This window comes from Rhinolophus sinicus, chromosome 17, assembly GCF_057876585.1.
Source record: "Rhinolophus sinicus isolate RSI-liver-muscle chromosome 17, RSI-T2T, whole genome shotgun sequence".
In the NCBI taxonomy this organism is placed as follows: domain Eukaryota; kingdom Metazoa; phylum Chordata; class Mammalia; order Chiroptera; family Rhinolophidae; genus Rhinolophus; species Rhinolophus sinicus.
In genome coordinates this window covers 201,700,661-201,719,349 of record NC_142517.1, presented here as the reverse complement: position 1 = coordinate 201,719,349, position 18,689 = coordinate 201,700,661, and the positions used below count along the sequence as shown (strand labels likewise).

Sequence of the window (18,689 nt, the reverse complement as noted above, 5' to 3'; positions counted from 1 at the left end):
AAGTCCTTAACCTTATCTTGAGGAATATATGTACAATTATTAACATCTTAAATAATCTCACTGCAATTCTTAAGACCCCTTATAATTATTGTTACCCTTAATCAACAGGTGTGAAAATGAACAATTTACCCAAAAAGAACAGAATCATGACATATTTTACAGAGAAGACAAGGCATAATTCTTATGTGTTGGTTTTGATGTACTTGTGACTGTTGGTGATTCTGTGAACCATTTGATCCCAGAAGTAGCAACAGAGAAACAAACTGAGTGACTGTTAGGGTACTGAGTTCATGACAGAAACAAGAAACTCTGTTCCTCACTGGACATTTTTGGAGCATTCTTTTCTCTTCAGACACAGAGCAATATTCTAGAACTGTGGACTGATATGAAATACAAAATACAAAGAAAAGCTCTGTTCTGAAAAACAAAACCCAGAATGAATAAGTCATGGGAATCCTTTACCTCTCTTGACAGTCTAACTCCCCAGGTGCTGAAAGATGGCACAGAGAAGAATGACATCTATTGTTCAGGGAGGTTTATGGGCAAGATCAACCCATCCCACTGAGTAGGTTGTGCATTTGGCTTACAAGCCAAAGTTGACCTGTCTCCCCAGAGGAGCAAACAAGAGCGACCTGAGAAGAGGCAATGGAAGCTAACGGCCAGCTCCTGAGAGTTATCCAGGAGATGCGGGCAGAGATCAAGAAGCTGGAGAAAGAGAATCAAGCTCTTCGGATGAAGCTGATTTCAAGTAGTCAGAGAAGCCCAGAGTCAGGGGGCCAATCAGCAGATGAATGGGAAGAGGATGTCACAGACCTTGGTAAGCTCGGAAAAGCACCTGGACAGTCTCTAGCAACACTTCATGGTGGTATTTCCACTGAGTCAGCACCAGCTATACAGGAACACCAAGGTAAAGAAAGTCCATAGCTCCTCTGGGCTGTGCCCATCTTTGCAAGTATCTCCTAAATAGTAGGCTTATTGTACTTCTCACATAACTGCATCATTTGGTGGTAACAGTGGTGAGTCCCATCCTGTCTCTTTTGGTAAATTAATTTTGAATCTGGAGGCAAAATTTTCTTTAGCATCTTTAAGCAACGTATTTTGGCAACATTAAAACTATTTCCAAATATTCCTGGAAAGATAAGAATGGCAGGTTTGTGGAAACCAGTCACATTAAAAGCCATGTGTTTCTTCCTTCTTGGCTTCAAGCGTTTAAATGCTACATAACAGAACACTGAACGGGTATATGTCAAAAGGCATGCTCACTTATTAAATTAGAACGATATCACACAATAGTTAAGTGTATGGATATCAGAGTCAGCCAAATATGGTTGCCAATGATTGGTCATTAGCCACTTGACTCATCTTTAATCTTTGCTTTCTTCATTTAGAAATGTTACAGTACCTATCTCACGTGGTTCTGAGGATTAGTTGCAATAATAGACCAAGTGCTTAGTACAGCACCTGGCAAAGACATAACAAGTGGCAGATATTGTTGCTTATCCATGTTTTACAAAGAACTTTACTGTCCTATATGAATGTATGTCGTACATAATTCAACCTACTATCCAGGTGGAAGACTTCAAGATACTGGGCCAATGCCTAATATAGTCTAAAAATCAAAGCTCTCACATTTTACTGGAAACAATTTTGACTGTGAAGACTATACATGAAGTCAGAAATCAGCAGAGCAAAAAAATTACATCTTACATTTAAATTGTCTTGCCTACACACAGCGTATTCAAATAAAATTGATATACATAATTAAATACTCAAAGCTCTTAACATCATCTGTCAAAGGCTTCAGACAATGCTGTATAGAGATTCTGAACAGCTTAGCAGCGGAACATGTCATATTTACCAGCTACTTTTCTCTCTAGAATGGGACCCTATATTTCAAATTTGGGAACAGGTTCCAATCAGGGGCTTTTTCCTTTTTGTCAAGTACAACTCTAGATCTGAGTAATTCTGTCTGCTGGTTATTTATTATAACAAAAGTGAAAGCATAACCTATAATGAAATTTGAATTTCTGGTGAAAAAAAGACCTTTGTATTAATAATATATCCTTACTGCAGAACTGAATGATTCTGTCTCGTAAGGGGCTGTCTTGGACATTGTAGGGTGTTTTGCAGTTCTCCTGGTTTCTAAACACTAGATGCCAAAAGTAACTGCTTCTCCCCCTCCAATCATGACCATCAAAAATGTCTTCAGACATTCCACATGTCACCTAGAGGACAAAATTTCCTCCCATTGGAAACCACTGTCTTACTCCAAAGGTAAACAACACTCCTTCAAATCTATTTTCCACGATGCTTCTCTCAATGGCAAAGTAATATAAGATCTTAATATATCTTGTGCTACTCTAAAACAAGTACTATACTGTTCAAAGAACAGAGAGTATGCCATCAAGCTTAGAGGAGGTTAGAATATTAATAAGAGCTAAACACACAACTGATATCCTACTTTTTTAACATATGGATGGTAACTTCCAATAAGAATATCAGCTGAAAAATCTGATGATAATCTAATGGGCTTTCCTTTGTAGGTTACTGTCTTCTTTTCCCCGGCTGCATTGAGTTTGCAAATGACAGGTGAAAAACATTTGATAAATTTGGGGAACTCTTGCCAGTTTTACAAATAAAACACAGAAAAGAATATGAATTAAATTTCTGCGTGGAAGCCCAGTTGAGTTACTTTAAAATTATATTTATCTGTGTCTTCTCTGTGATGTGCTTTTACAAAAGTATGTGACATAAGTAGAAGGAACATTGGCCTGAACATGAAGACACATAGGTTGTAGTCTCAGTTTTGTAATAGTTGGTCAATACTGGGTAGGTAACATAAAATTCCTAATCTTAGCATCCTCACGTAAAAATGAATGATTCCAAGCCCTATTTGAACTGTGCAAGTCTGTGATGTAACACCGTTTTGTGTTCACTCTCCTGATCTATAAAATGGAGATACTGTCGAATCTATCCCATAGGTCTGTTGAGAGTATTAAATGTGACACCACAAAGAAGACACAACATGGGTCACTTGTTAGTAGTTGGGTTAATGTCATTAGACATGCCAGATAAATATTATTATTTACCCTGGGTATAAGTTTTTTATTAGGAGTTTTAATAAGACATTTCCAATATCAATCAAAATCCATACTTGCAACTGAATTATAAAAAATGTGTGACTGGAAAGGCACTTTAGAGATCATCCCCTTATTTTACAGTTGAGGAGATAAGATCCAGAGAGATTAAAAACTTGTCCAATCCTCTTTTGAAAACAGAATAATAAAAACCCATCCTTTGAGAAGGAACAACGTGAAATCAGAAGTGTGAGTCTCACTTTAAGAAAGGGAACAATTAAAGCGGCTGGAAGCGAATCACCAGAAAACGAAAAGCTCTTCTGTTGGTTCTGGGTATATGTAGTGAGGCAAAAACAAGATTTGATGCTTGGAGAAGCCTGTTGTTTCCCCCTCACTGAACTGAGACCACAGAGCTATGCTACAGCCCAGGGACACTGCTACTTGGTGATTTATATATATATATATATATATATATATATATATATATATATATATATATATATACACATATACATATGTATATATGTATATATAAATGTATATGCATATTTATGTATGGTATACATATGTATGTGTGTGTGTGTGTGTATATATATATATATATATATATATATATATATATATATATTTCTGTATGTGTATATGTTTATGTGTTATAATAAGAATACTGAGCACCTGCTCAGAATGAATCCTTGTTGGATAAACTCTCACGGAAACATCTGTAATCATGTGTATACACATTTGGTAGATAAGAAGTCCAACCAGCGTTTTCAGGGTTGTTGGTCTCACCCCTCCTGCCCTGTGCATTCTCACTTTGGAACTATTAGGAAAGAGTTCATTCGCTACAAGGAAAATAAAAGAAACACTCTTTATAGGGAACCTCCAGCATTGCTGGACCTCTGATTCTCTTCAATCTACTCATATCCTTGGCAGCAGATAAATGGCACTGGGCAGCGATCTTTGAAATTGTGCTAATGACACTGTGATATTCTGTTGACTATCCTTTCCCTTTTATTGCTAAGAAACTAACAGATACAGACTACTTGTGACCTGGGAGATGAACAGAGATCCTATTTGCTAACCAGTCAAGCTGGAGTGTAGACCCCAAATAAGAATGAACTTAACTTTGTTATCATTAGCATAACTTCTTCTGTTGTGTTTGCCTACCTTTCAGTATAGTTTGTTTTATAACCCTTCTAAACAGAAACTTTTATATGTGCCAGTTGTCATAAGCCTGCTTTTAGATGATTATAGCAGCTGTAATATCACAGCCACCAAAAGTGTTTCCAGGTAATTTGTGAACAATCTTTGCAGTTAACCACTTCAGACAGATTTGAACTTAAACTCTCTCCAGACTCCTGCCTAAAATTTGATCTTCTGCTCTTCCAAGCTATAAAAAGCCAAGGCGCCCTCCAGTTTTTGTGATGGCCATAATAACTTGCTGTGTTCTGCAGACTGGGGCATCAAACACAAATAAGAAATAATTACACTTCTGGCACTCTCAAAACCTAAACACAAGGCAGGGCTTTCTTACACTTCATGCTCCTTAATGGCGACATGGTGGCAAGAAAGAATAAAGATTCAACAAACATTCATTGAATGATCCAAAAAATGAAAACCGACCCATGAGGTCAGTGTCATTGGCCCCGGTAATAACTGGATATCTACGTAGAGGTTGAATGACTGGCCCCAGCTCAGTCAGTGCAGTGTTAGAGCTGAGACTCAGACAAACCAAGTCTCCCTGAAATAAAGCTCTTTTAATCAAGGTGCTTTAGTAACAAGGAACAAATAAGATTTGATTTACCTCAAGAAAAGAATTTATCGGAAGACACTTACGGACAAAAATTGGATTTGAAGTCCTCAGAAACTAAGGCCGCCGATCTCTCCATTTCTCTCAGCAGCAAGCCAGTTTCCCACACAAGGCATCTTTGCTTCTTTGCACATGCGTACTTTGCTTTCATCTCTCATTCACCAGGCTTCCTTATAATGACTGTCCTGAACAAAGCCAAGACACACAATTATAGGCCAGTGAGTGCCAGCCAATTCAATTATTTGTGGCCATTCAGGTGATGAGAGACTGTGGCTGAGCAGGTTCTCCTAGAATCAGGCATGAGGAAACTATCCAGAATGAACATCTCTAGAAGTCCATGTTCCTTCCACTTTAAAGTTTCGTTTTATTGTCTCTATATGTCAAAGTCTCTATTCAAATGCTGTCTCTATTCAAAAGGCCTTCCCTGACCATACTATTTAAATAGCCTCCAGACCCCCACCCTCCTCTGTCCCTCTCCCCTTGCCCTCATCAGCCTTACTTGTCTTCCTAGAATCTATCACTACCTGAATTTCACCATCTATTGTTTGTTTATTGTCTGTCTGCCACACAAAAGGGTAAGCTTTATGCAGGCAAGAACTTTTATATTATTCACTACCACATCCTATCTCTTCAAAAAAAAGTTTTGGCACATGGTTTGCACTCAATTATTTGTCAAATAAATCAATGAATGGATATATTTTATGTAAAACAAAATTAATCAAAAATAGTCTTGTTTAGTTAGTTTCAATTAAGTACTATCAATATAACTTCCCATGTGTGGACCTCATTAAAAGTAGAGTTTTTAAACTTGAATTTTGTGTGTCCTGTGTAGGTAACGTCATGATTGTTAGACGCTACTCCATTTCCTCACCAATTCATTCATTTGCTGCAAATGATCCCTGGAAAGCTGGGAAAAGACAACCAAACAGTGACATTCTAGAAGCTCAGAGAACAGTTAAATCACTGGCATGTTCTTCATTCAAGAAGCAAGACAATGAAGAAAAAATTTTTGCAGACGATTCTTTTACCGGCAATAATTCCAGCCAAAGAGCCTCCCCTGAGCATACTTTTGGTTGCAGGTAATGTAGAATCTGCCTCAAGCTAGTTAAAAAATGTATGCCGTGATGAGTACTGAGACAGTCTCCTGAATGAGCAAGGTCTTAGCTAGTAGAGGAAAAAAAAAAAAATAACCAAATAGGCTATCAGGCCAAAGCAATCTCCATCCTACATATATCCATTTTGAGAATCAAAAGGAACAAATTTATCTGAGGCCAAACATCCCTCTCTAATAGGTACCTCCAATAAGTGGACAACATTTAGTCTTCTCTTACTCCTCAAGCATTAATGATCATACTCTGAGCAAGACAAGAGTCAGCAAAAACAAAATGTTGTTTGAAAGTTTCATTTAGTGACAAAGACACACAAGTCAACTGTCCCCTACAATAAAGTGTGTCTCAGGAAGAAGACACAACTACCTTAAAAGCTGAACACAGAATTCCTCTCTGAGAGAGAACTGTTCTTGTGGGAGAAGGTACCTTAATGGGTTTTTTTGTGACATAAAAAAGGACCCTTTAGGCATAACCCAAAAGAACCAAGAGACAAAGAGAAAACCAGTCTGTTATGCAAAATACATGAATTGGCATTCAGGAAGTTAGGGAGAGCCTGAGAATTGGGAGGGGCTGAGGAAACTTTGGAGACACAGGCTGGGAATCTTTCAGAAGCAAGTTGGCCAGTGGCCCCTATAGAGTGTAGGGTCAAGAGTTCTTTCAAAAGCAGATTGTCGCTATCAAGCACAATTTATCTGCCCTACTATGCTAGGGCATGACTTCCCTCGCACACACCAACCTTCCAACCTCCAGTTTGTCCTAGACTCTCACAAGAGTCCCTATATATTTGTCTCCTATGAGTAGGAGGAGGAAAATCAAGAAAAAAGGGGCCAGGATTCCATAATTAGCTGATCATTGGAGAAGAAAACATGGAACGAATATGGTTGTGGAGAGAATAAGGGAGTTATCTAATTTAGCAGTGACAGAAAAATCAAATCAAGGGATAACCATAAGTGATAGGCCTGTGGGAATTCTCATAAATATTGGAAAGAGCACGGGACTTCCCACAAGACGTGGGGTACAAAGGTTGAGCCAGTCTTATTTGACCTTTACAAGACAGGATGAAAATTGTGTGTCACTTGTGGAAACTTCTATGGCAGGAGCAGAGAGAGTAACCTGTGTCATGAAAGACACCTGGCCTTCGCCCAGCCAAGAAAAATGGGAAGGTCACCCCAGGTAGAGCAAAAAAAGACAGGAAGATAGAAGAAATCCTGACTGTTGGGAAAACCAAATGCAGTGAAGTGAATGAGGACACAGAAGTGAGCAAGATTAATCATAAAAGGCTTCCCTGAGAATGTTAGGAGTATGTTCTTTATCCAGTAATTATGGGGGAAAATTTGTAAAAAAAAATGTTTTTATGAACATTTTCAAAGTACAGAAATATTCAGAAATTAATGTTACAAATACCAATGCATTCATCTGCAAGAGTTTTGTCATATTTTCTTCAATTAGTTTTATATATAAAAGGGGGGAAAGTTACTAATAAAGAGAAAGGGCCTATACCTCTCTCCCCCAGTCCTCCAAAGGGGTAAGTGTTACCATAAGTTTCTTTCCTAAACTTTCAGTCTATTTTTTATGCTTTCATTACATATATTGATTCACTCAACAAATATACCCTGAGGGTGTACTATGTGCAGAATTCTAGGCACTGAGGATACAGTAGAAGATAAAATTGTCAAAAATCCCTGCCTACGTGGAGATTTTTCCTTTGCAACATGATAATCAATAAACATGAAAACACATGAAGTGTATGTTGTGTTAGATAATGGTAAGTGCTAAAAGAAAAGTAAACCGATTAAAAGGAATGAAAAAGAGTTAGGAAAAAAAGCATTGTTGAAATTTTTATATCATAGCCAGAAAATGCCTCATCATTTGTGTGAAGAAAGGAGACAGAGAGTTCTGAGAATTTGGGGGGTTGGGGCAGAAACTTTCCAGGCGTTGAGAACAGCAAATGCAGGAGAACTGGGCAGGCTCACGACTGGTGTTTGAAGCAGGGTAAGGAGGCTGGTGTGACTACAATGGAGTGAGCAAGCAAGAAAGCAGAGACAGATGAAGGCCAAAGGCTAACGGGTGGCCTTCCACTCCCCTCCGATGATTCTGAATTGATTCCAAGTGAAGTGGAGTGCGTAACATACTCTTTTCATGAAAAAAAAACAAAAGATCATGTCAGGAGCTCTGTTTTGAAAAGACTGTAGAAAAAACAATACAGAAAACAAAGAAACCAGGTTTAAGGATAAAAAAGTAACCTAGGCAAGAAATGGTCATTCCTTGGCCAAGGGTAATAACAGTAGAAGTGCTTTCTGAATATGTCTTGAAGGTGGAGTCAATAAAGTTTGTTGACAGAGCAGACGTGGGATATGGAAACAAGAAATACACACTCAACTATTGTGTCCCAATGGCCATTGGGTTTTCAACGAGGGAAGAAAGGCAGAAATGGTATCCTTTGCCTAAATATATATATATATATACACATATATGTATATATAGTTATAAAGTTATATAAAGCACAAAATGTTCATTATAAAAAAATTGCAAATTACGAAAAATATAAATGCAATATTCAAAGTAAAATGATAAAAAGGACAATTTTCCATATCCCCACTAAATGAACAACCATCATTCAGATTTTAATCGATATCTTTCCAGGTTTGTATCTACATAGTTTGAAATTGCACAGCGCATGTTTTATAATGTTTTATTTTTTTACAATTAAACCATTATTCTCACAGTCCTACAATGCTAATTAAGAAATATGGTAGTATCAATTTACCCACTTCAATTTATATTAATTTCTGTGATAGTTTGGGAACCAACCCAAAGTTGATAACATATTATTTTTCTGAAGCAAAACAGTTTCCAATTTCCAAGTGCCAACAAATAAACTATCATAACACAATCCATTTCTAATTTGGAATAGACTTTAATTGGAAATACTGAGCCAATTTTAGAATTGTGTTAAAACAAGAAAGTCAGTAATAGCTTAAAATCAACAGCTGGGTTGGCATAAAGTCCTGTAGATACAGGGAATTGTTGAGTAAAAATTAAGCATGTTTTTTTTTCTTTTTCAGTCCTTTTTTATTTTGTTTTTTACTTTCTCAAGGATTAACTAGTAAAGTAACATGTCATTACGTCTGTCCTCTCATCTTTTGGTAAATTTATTTACTTTTTAATAGCTCTCAAAGAATTTTACAAAGACTTATGGAGAGCAAATTGTTTGAACTGGCTTTTGAATCAGTCAAACATCATGCGTAATTTGCTTATGAACTTTTTCCCTATTATACAAAGAAAGTATTTTACAGAATAATCCAGTATCAATATTTCTAAGAACCAATGTTCTTCAGATACTAGAGATGGGAATTGTAATTTTTCCTAAATTTTGACACAGAGATCCAACCTTTTCTTCTGACACTTAAGGGTCCATATAGTAAATTAAAATTGCAAATGCTATTTTTTTTCACTGATAGGAGAAGCCAGACACATTAACATATATATAGAGTCTCTTTTTTTTATACACGGTGGATAAGAAGGCAGCCTATGGAATCACAGGGCTAAAACCATGACTCCATCACTGACCAACAGCACAGTCTTGGGAAACTCTTATGCCAGTTTACTCTTCTGTAAAAAGGGAATCATAATATTGTTTTTGTGAAGAATAAGTGAGATAGTGAATTGAGTGCTTACTAAGTGGCAGCAGTTATTGTCTCATTGATCCCAATACATGGAACCACTGGCCTTTCTCCCAAGGGAGGGAGCAGATGCGTTCCCTTAGATGCAGGTCACTAAAAGTAATTCACTGAAATTATAGCCTTATTGAGAGAGAGAGAGAGAGAGAGAGAGAGAGAGAGAGAGAGAGAGAGAGAGACAGAGAGACAGAGAGAGACAGACAGAGACAGAGACAGACAGAGAGAGAGAGACAGAGAGAGAGACAGAGAGAGAGAAGAGAGAACAAGAGTGGAGAAAAGGCAATAATTTTAAACACTATTCTTTAGGCTTATTCCTAGGAGCAAACTATCCTGGTTTATGTCAAAATTCTATATAACACTTTTAGAGGAAAAAGGAGAAGTGGGCAAAAGGAAAAGATGTAATTGCTCAGATAACCTTGGTTCATTGCTGTCACTAGTCTCTCCCGTTATTCTTCAGACGTGATGGATATTCAGTTACTTCAAAATCCCTAACTGTAGATTGACCTGGCTTATGAAATATTTGCCTCAAATTTCTGTTTCATTTCAACTAATGAGCTTGGATGTGCAAAGGCCTCTGCCTGAGACAACATGATATTCTTTAACTTTAAACACCAAGCTAATAGTCCTCAGGCATCCAGGCCCTCCCTCAATAGTTTCAAATTTCAGTTTTGTCAGCGCTATTCACTGGGCTTAATTAAAAGGTCAGTTCCAACATAGAGTCTTGCATTATTGTTGATCAAGTAAACAAAAAAGAAAATACTGTGATATATTTAAAATGCAGTTTTAACACTTTAGGCAGTATTTGGTGGCTTGGGAAAATACTAAGTGTTCTGCATAAAAACTCACTAAAAAGTCTTATTTCTCTTCCTCTTATTCTGCTTTCTTTAGGGACAAGATAAAGACAGTCGGTTTCCTGTTACCCATGGACATATCTTCGTATTCCAAAAATTTCAGTTCTTTGAAATACTCACCAAATCAGACCACAAGCCAGCTAAGTACCATTGCAGAATAGGATGTGTGAGGTGGTGACATTTAAGAAACAGTTGATTCCCAAGAGACGGGAACACCGAGGCCTTGCTGGGTCAGTGTCCTCCCCTTCAAAGAGCTCTGACAAGATGCCTCGTAAGACACACAACATACTTGGCATCAGGCCAGTGACCTTGTCACTGGACTTGGCCAAGAAATGGAAGCGATTACTCTATGTGGTTGTTGAATACTAATGTGGAATGTGTACAGCAGCTATTGTGTCTGTAGGCAGCACATGAGCCATTAAGTGTGAATAAATTGTGTGCTAAGTGTTCAGTATCTGCGTTATGCCACCCGACAATGCTGTTGTTCACATTATAAGTGTCACTTTCCAGATTAAACCATAACAAATGTAGAAAAAAAGTTCTAGTTTTGATTAATGGTACAAAACAATAGTGATTATCCTTATAGCTAATAGTGTGTTGCTATTTCACTGACACTAGCTCATTTGGTCTTTTGATATCCTGCGTCACTGGCATGGGAGCACAAACACAGCCAACTCCCATAGCGTACATTGTGGCCTCAGCACAACTGTGGGCTGGCTGATGGCAAAGACACTATACCTGGGTGGAAGGAGAGAAACGGGGGTTCAGTTTCATTACGTCATGGGTGGAAACCTCAGAACCCCCCAATTCCTCAACTTCCAGTCGAGAGAACTTCTTTCATTCCTGGTTTACAGCAATTATATTCTAATACTAATATCCTTTTAAAACAAATATATTAAAATTTCCAGATTGTTAAAGTGCAGTTTCCTGGACCCCATACCAGACCGACTGAATTGGCTGAGAGGCTGGGAGGCACGGAGAAGACCAGAAATCCTCATTGTAAACAAGCTTTGCAAGGGTGATTTCTGCTAGACAGTCCTGCTTGTGATCCACTACTATAAATACTAAAACACTTAGTCCAGGGCTCCCCAAACCTGGTGCCAAGTTGAAGTAAAAGCAGTTGAAACAAGTAAAGTGTAGGAATGGTCCAATCCATTACTAAGAGAGATTTATAATTGTCACAGACAGATTCCTAAAAGGGAAATGGATGGATCAACAAATACCCTGAGAAAAAGCCCCCTCTTGGGTCAAATGCTTCATTTATTTGTGATGTTCCCTTAAGATTAACAATATATTCTCAGAATTATGACAAATGTACATTAGGGCAAGGTTACAACCACAGGGGAAAGATACAAATGAGATGTAAAATCACATAATTCACCTGTGAGATTACTGGTATTTTTAGTTTATGCACATTTATAGTCTCTGCAGATTTAGAAAATGGAGAATTTTGTGTTAACATCAGTGAAAAGAAACATTTCCCAAGCAGGAAAAAAACAAGCAACAAATGACAGCCACCCAAATCACAATGGCATAATTGGCAAGGGTATGATGACAAATGCCAAGCTCAGTGACTAGTATGTGGTTGGCATTTCGTACATGATCTGTGAACTGAACTGCATTAACAGTCATATGAGTCTAACATTCCTTTAAGAGTTCCCTGAATTGGCTACACTAAGCCAGTCACTAAATTTAAAGTGTTTGTAATTTGAGACATTCTCAATTAAATGAAGATGATCTCTACATTCTCAGTGTCCGGGGTATCTAAGGATCAAATGAGATTGTGTATATGGACATGTTGCATAAAGCACTAAATATAAGACACCGTTATTTTGTTCCATTCAAAGTGTAGACTCCCAAAATATGCCTAATTATAAATTAAGGTGTTGAATTGATAACAATTTATATACAACATTTCTAGATTTTTTTTCCCTAGCTTTTAATTTTCTCTTGGTTAACTTGATGATTCAGTCATCAGCTAATTGATGGACAGTAAGACACTTTCCTAGCATTCAGAGTCATGTGCTTTACATGTAAAGAAGAGCAAAAAGTACTCATAGGAAAAGGAAACCACTCCATGATGAATTCCTAGTATTGAATGGTCATCAATACTACCAAAAGGGCACAAATTAATAACTCTGTGGGTGGTGAAAGCCAAAAATTAACAACTGTATCAGTCTACTATCAGCATACACCAATGTCTGCCAGAGCTATTTGCTTTCATAAATATGGTCTTCTGCAAATTTCCTTTAACAAATGAACATACGGAAACAAAGGAAGATAAATGATGTGTTCAATGGCAAACCCTGGCAATTTTCCTAGCTTCCCAATTCTGTCTGCTCCCATTGCCTTGAACTAGCTCTTCTCCCTAAGCTGTGAATCTAGAATAAACTTAACCAAAAAGATAGCTGTGTACAGGGACCATCTGAAACCACACGGTGTTCATTTTATTCCTTGGTCCAAATTCTAGTTTATCATCTAGAAAATCCCAAGTCCTGGTCGGCACAATCCTCGAGCTTGATAGCTTTACCAGCAAAATAAAAGGCAAAATACAGTAGTACCTGCTGGTTATGGAAAACATCATCCATAAAACTTGAAAGGATATGATAAAGCAATCTGGGAGAGAAGTGTGTGGAGATTTTAATTTACACACAAAAAACAAATGTTTATTTATATTCCTTCCTTAAGAGACTGAGTTTAGCCACTGGCAGATATACTTAATTTTTAAATATTGATGCAGGAAAATATTCATTCATTCAAGCTGTGTTTGAAAAAGCATGTAATCATAGAATACTCTTTCTTATACAGGAATAAATAAAAGACCTGGTATACCTTTAATTCTGTTTTGATTGCTGCCTTCATCATTACTGCCACAAAACAGTCAAAATATTTCATGACTACAATGATCCAATTACAATCAGTTTGCTAAACGGTGAGAAAAGAAAGATTGAATTTACCCGATCTCATACACACGTACTTAATAGTTTGACATTATTGAAAGAACCTTGAAGAGTTGAACTTGAAACACAATTCACCCTGAACTCAGAAAGAGATTGAACTTGTTCCTGTCTGGGTTTTATTAAAAGATAATTCTTTATGGCACTCAGGTTTACTTTCAAGAAATAACTCTCATTTTTCCTTTTTCTTCCACTAGAATTACTCCTGCAGTCACCTCAAAATTCTTACATTTGAAATGTCTGAATCTGAGGACCAATTAAAAATCTATTCATAACAATGATAAAAAAAATTCATTCTGCCATCTTCTCAATACCATTTTATGAATACCATATATGTATATCCGTATTTGTTATGAGCGCTCCAAGACATATAGCACCCCTCTTCTTTAGAGAACACAATTATCAGTCATAATTGTGCATGCATGAAACTCATGCATGAAAATTGTCCCTAATCCCACCCAGCATTAATTCCCCAGCCACACCCATTCTCTTTCCTTTCTCCCTTAACCTTGAGGATTTTTATTTCACATAGGGTTACTTGTTACTTCAAACCAGGAACTCACTTCTGATGGAAAGATCGGCATGCAAGCAAGACTTTCTGAGTAGGAGAAAACTTCACTCTCTAAAACACCCAGAAGAGTCATGATTTTTGAAATACGAATTTTTTCAACAAACCTCCCTCTTTAATAAAAGAAAAGCATTCGGCACTGAAGAGCAGGAAAGTGAATGGATAGCTCAGAAGCAAATAACTCCTTGGCCCAGGTGTTGTACCATTTAGTGCACTAGAAAAAGTAATCTGCTAAATGGGCCATGGTCATATGTGACAGTTAAATGGGTGTCCAAGAAGTGAGCTGATTAGTCTCTTCCTAACTGTATCATCTCATTTACTGTGTGGATGATTCTACATTGTCCACCAATTCATAACCTTTTTCATCTCTGCCATTTCCTTTGCTCATGGCTTTGTCTGGATTGATTACGTGGAAATGTGCCTTCACATCATCACACACAGACACTCTTTCTCTCTTAAAAAAGAACTGCCCCCAGCATCAAGTCTATCCTAAACCAATTCATTCAAGTGTCCCTCCCAAATATTTACTTATTTCCTTTCTCAAGTACTTCACATTTCTAGAGCCGCACTGAAACTTAGTCCCAACTCCAAGACTCTAGAATTTAAAGGAGCTCTTCAAGAGGCCATGCCAAGAAAAGCCAGCCCTCAGAAAACTGGAGCTTCAAAATCAGGAAGTGTCTCCCCAGCCTCTTAGTCCCAACTCCAAGACTCTAGAATTTAAAGGAGCTCTTCAAGAGGCCATGCCAAGAAAAGCCAGCCCTCAGAAAACTGGAGCTTCAAAATCAGGAAGTGTCTCCCCAGCCTTCTCTCCCCAAACCCTGAAACTTCATGTAAAGCAGAGGTTCTCAATCCTGGTTGCAAAATACAATAAACTGAGGAGCATTAAAAATCCCATTGCTCAGCTGCACCCTGGGCAAGTTATGTCACCGGGGACGGGCCTCAGCATCAGTATTCTTTAAAGGAAAGCTCTCCCAGTGATTCCAATGAGCAAGCAAGTTTGAGACTTGCTGTTGTAAAGGTGAGGGGTTGTTAGGACCAACGCTGCTTGTCGTAGATCTCAAGGAAGGAAGTGCCCAGGCCTTGAAACCAGACAGTCCTGCACCCTAGGCAAGGTCACTGGGCTTCATTAAGCCTCAGTTCCCTCATCTGTGAAATGGAGATCTACAGACATTCCCTGGCATGTGGAGATTTCATGAGCTAGTCAAGCACCCACCACAATACCTAGCACACAGTAAGCACTCAAAAACAACAGCAACAGTAGTAGCAGTAAGTACAAAACATGGTCTTTGCTTTCAAGGAAACGTTAAGTAGAGATTCATTCCAACTCCCAGCCCAGTACAGGGCATCAGTGACAGGCCATGTTTAGAAACCGCATCTCCTGACTCATGGCCCAGCACCGTTTCTGTGACATCACAGTCTGCCCTTGGTGAACTCAGCCCTCCTTTCACTAGTCAGTGGCTACAGAGAATTTACATAGTAAATAAGACTGAACATGGCCCCAAAGTTTTCTCCCATAAGAAATATGATGTTTACAATCTCCTTTCAAATATACACTGAAAGAGTTCACCTCTTGTGTGATGACTGGAGCAACTTCCAAAGATTTCAATGAACTCGGAGCCACTTCTCATCAGTTGCTTTCAAAGGCCCTCCTCCCACAGGGACGGCCACTTCCAGAGCTGCTGAGCTGCGGTGGAAACCTCGATGAAGTTGCAACCATTCTTGTGAAGATTTCTGCCCAAAGTTCTGCAAAGAACCCCTGATGGCAGTGAACCGTGACGTCACTCGCCTGCTCAGCAGGACCTCTGGACAAAATGCAGTGTAATTAACCAAACAGGCCAGAATAGGTCAATGCAATCTATTTATGGAGCAAAAATCACTTTGAGAAAGTATGTGCTGCAGGCAAATAGGTACATTTTGGTCATTTTAAAGTCTGAGTTCAGAGCTTTCAAAAGAGGATTACAACAAGCCTTTAGGCTAATGACTATTTCCATAGCTACTCCCTGATAGCCACTGGGGTTCAATGAAGTTTTCTTTGGAATCCTATAACACTCCATGCAAGATGCTTTATTATCTGTGTCTCCAAATACTCAATAAATGCACGTCTTCTCGACAAACACTCCAGTTGGGGCAGACTGCCCTGAAGGCCATCTCTCATCCTCATGAAACATGAGAAGAACATTCAAAAAGTCGATATCATATCTCAACATGGACACAACTCTTTGCAATGCTTCCTTTAGCTATCTTGACGTGAAGGTCAATACAAAGAATGGTGGACATACAGGTCAAAAAATATTCTGCTATTATGAGAAAGTGTTCTTTACTCCTAAAAAATAAACACAAAGATCATTCTCTCTTCCTGACTGAGTAGTAAGGTGTAAGATGCAATGCTTGGAACCAAAGCAGCACTCTTGTCACCATGAGGTTTGCCTGAAAACCAGCAAACACCGCACTGAGGAAGTCAAAGAGCAATTTTATAAAGAACCTAGGACCTGGACTACGGCAGTAAGCTGCTGAATTCACCAATCCCTGAAACCACCCTATCTCATGCCATCACTCTGATGCTCTCTGGGAAATTTTTGTTTCCTATCATGCCCATAACAAATTACTCAAAATTAGTGGCTTAAAACTACACAAATGTATTATCTTACAGTTCTGGAGGTCAGATGTCCTAAAATCAAGGAGTCAGCAGGGCTGTGTTGCTTCTGGAGGCTCTAAGGGAGAATCCATTTCCCTGCCTTTTCCAGCTTCTGCTGCATTTCTTGGCTTATGGCCTGTCTCTCTTCATAGCCAGCATAGTAGCACCTTCAAATTTCTCTCTCTCTTCTCGCTTCTCTTCCTCTCTCTCTCTCTCTTTCTCTCCCCCCGCCCCACCCACTACATTGCCTTCTCTGACTCAGACTCTCCTGCCTCCCTCCTTCCCTTGTAAAGCCCTTGTGATTACATTGCCTCCCCTGCCCCAATAATCCAAGCTAATCTTCCTATCTCAAATCTTTAACTTAATCACACCGGCAAAGGCCCTTTTGCCATGTAATGTAACATATTCACAGGTTCAGCGATTAGGACATGGGCACCTGTAGGGGAGAAGAATCCTATTCAGTCAACCACAGATCTTAGGCAGGGCAGCTTTCTTTCGACTCTATTACATATCAGAAAGCAACAGGGTTGACATTGCCCTGGAACAAAACTATAAATGTATATTCTTGTCTCTCCCATGTGAATGAAAACTGTTTCTGATGTTCTTTTTTAATGGGGTTCCAAAAGAATGTATTTGCCAGATAAATAGCCACATTCCATATATCTGAGGTTGCCAGATAAATGGCCACATACCATATACTTGAGGTTGTATTTATCTGTTCTAGCAAAGATACCTTAGCCTGCTTGCTGTGGTCTGCAGTCAACCTCCAGAATCCATCAACTTTCCTCGGGGCCTACATTGGTGAATTAAATAGAGATATGATGGGGACTACTAACCCTGCTTCCTTTATATCCTTAAGAGTGGCACGAATCTCTCCATGCCCCATTGATACAATATTGCTTTTTATGTCCTATGTTGTCCAGAGATGATATAGTTTAAGAGGCATCTACTTGAATTTCTTCACTATAGACAGATCTTCTTACTCCACAAGCTAGGGACCCAATGTGAGAGTACAGTTGAAGGAAAGAAGCTTGGGGGACAGGGTTATCACTTTGTGAGGGGTGATACTAGCCTTCTCCTTGGAAAGAGGAACATAAAATATGGAAATTTCATAATAAATCATTGTTTATGTAAAATACAGACATCTCTCAAGGGAAAAGAAGCAATCTCAACAGACCTTTTTCTTAATCCTAGAAGAGACAAATCATGCCTAAAAATTAGAACATAAATAATATTCAGAAGAAAACAATAAGTTGGGGTAAGTTTATCATAACAAAGAAAACAATAGCTATTCTGTTAAACGTAAGTGTAAGAAGAAAAAGGAAAAAATGTTATTCTGGGGCATAGAAAAATAAAAAACTACCTGACTTTTCCCTGTACTTTTATTTACCACGTTTCTATGTGTTCTCTGTTCTTCTCCAGATTAAATAAAGCACCTGAGTTTTTATTACCTAACATGTATCTTGAATTCCTCCTACTTAATGAATCTTAGTTCCATTATCTATCTCTTATGAATACAATGCAAGTTATCTTAGAAAGGAAATAGAATGAGAAAAAAGAGATTCACTCAGCAATTTTCAACCCTATCTGCCCACAGAATCATAGAAAGAGCTTTTAGAAAATACGTTCCTGGGAGGATCCTGAAAACTCGGGAATATCTAGAGATACCCACCTGATAATCTGAGTCCTTCATATGTTCGTCCTTGTTCCCACTTCATAGCAGCAGCCTTGCTCCCCCTGTGGATCAAGGTCAGCGACCTGCTATGATGGGGACTCTTCTCATCTGCTAACCTTGGACACAGGAGTTCCAAGTGCCGGGCAACAGCAGTGGCTTGTGACTCAATAGAACCCTCCCTGTGTTGCCTGGAAAGAGAGGACCCACTTTGGGGTATCAAGGCCTCTAACGCGACAGAGCCCAGAAGTGCAGGGATATGAAGCGCCCTAGTCCTGCATCTCCCAGGCCACCACAATCCACCTCTGCGCAGTTCTCTGGAGACCCCAC

General features: G+C 38.6%; 1 protein-coding gene and 1 long non-coding RNA gene across 3 annotated transcripts in view; one reads left to right on the top strand and one right to left on the bottom strand.

Annotated features, from left to right (window-relative positions):
- The first annotated feature begins 596 nt into the window (after positions 1 to 596).
- Positions 597 to 13,365, top strand: CCDC195 (coiled-coil domain containing 195). Of its 2 annotated transcripts, none has more exons than XM_019736617.3 (3): positions 597 to 817; positions 5,720 to 5,966; positions 10,565 to 13,365. In XM_019736617.3, exons 1-3 carry the CDS (start codon positions 646 to 648, stop codon positions 10,686 to 10,688), a joined length of 543 nt encoding a protein of 180 aa, XP_019592176.3. In that variant the 5' UTR covers positions 597 to 645; the 3' UTR covers positions 10,689 to 13,365. The 2 variants fall into 2 exon arrangements, with proteins under 2 accessions (XP_019592176.3, XP_019592175.3); XM_019736616.3 differs by having other exon boundaries at positions 597 to 907.
- A 4,931-nt stretch (positions 13,366 to 18,296) lies between these two features.
- Positions 18,297 to 18,689, bottom strand: part of LOC141567356 (uncharacterized) — a 29,122-nt gene continuing 28,729 nt past the window's right edge. The window contains exon 4 of the long non-coding RNA XR_016019783.1: positions 18,297 to 18,550. This is a non-coding gene — a long non-coding RNA (uncharacterized LOC141567356). The remainder of the gene's footprint in view (positions 18,551 to 18,689) is intronic.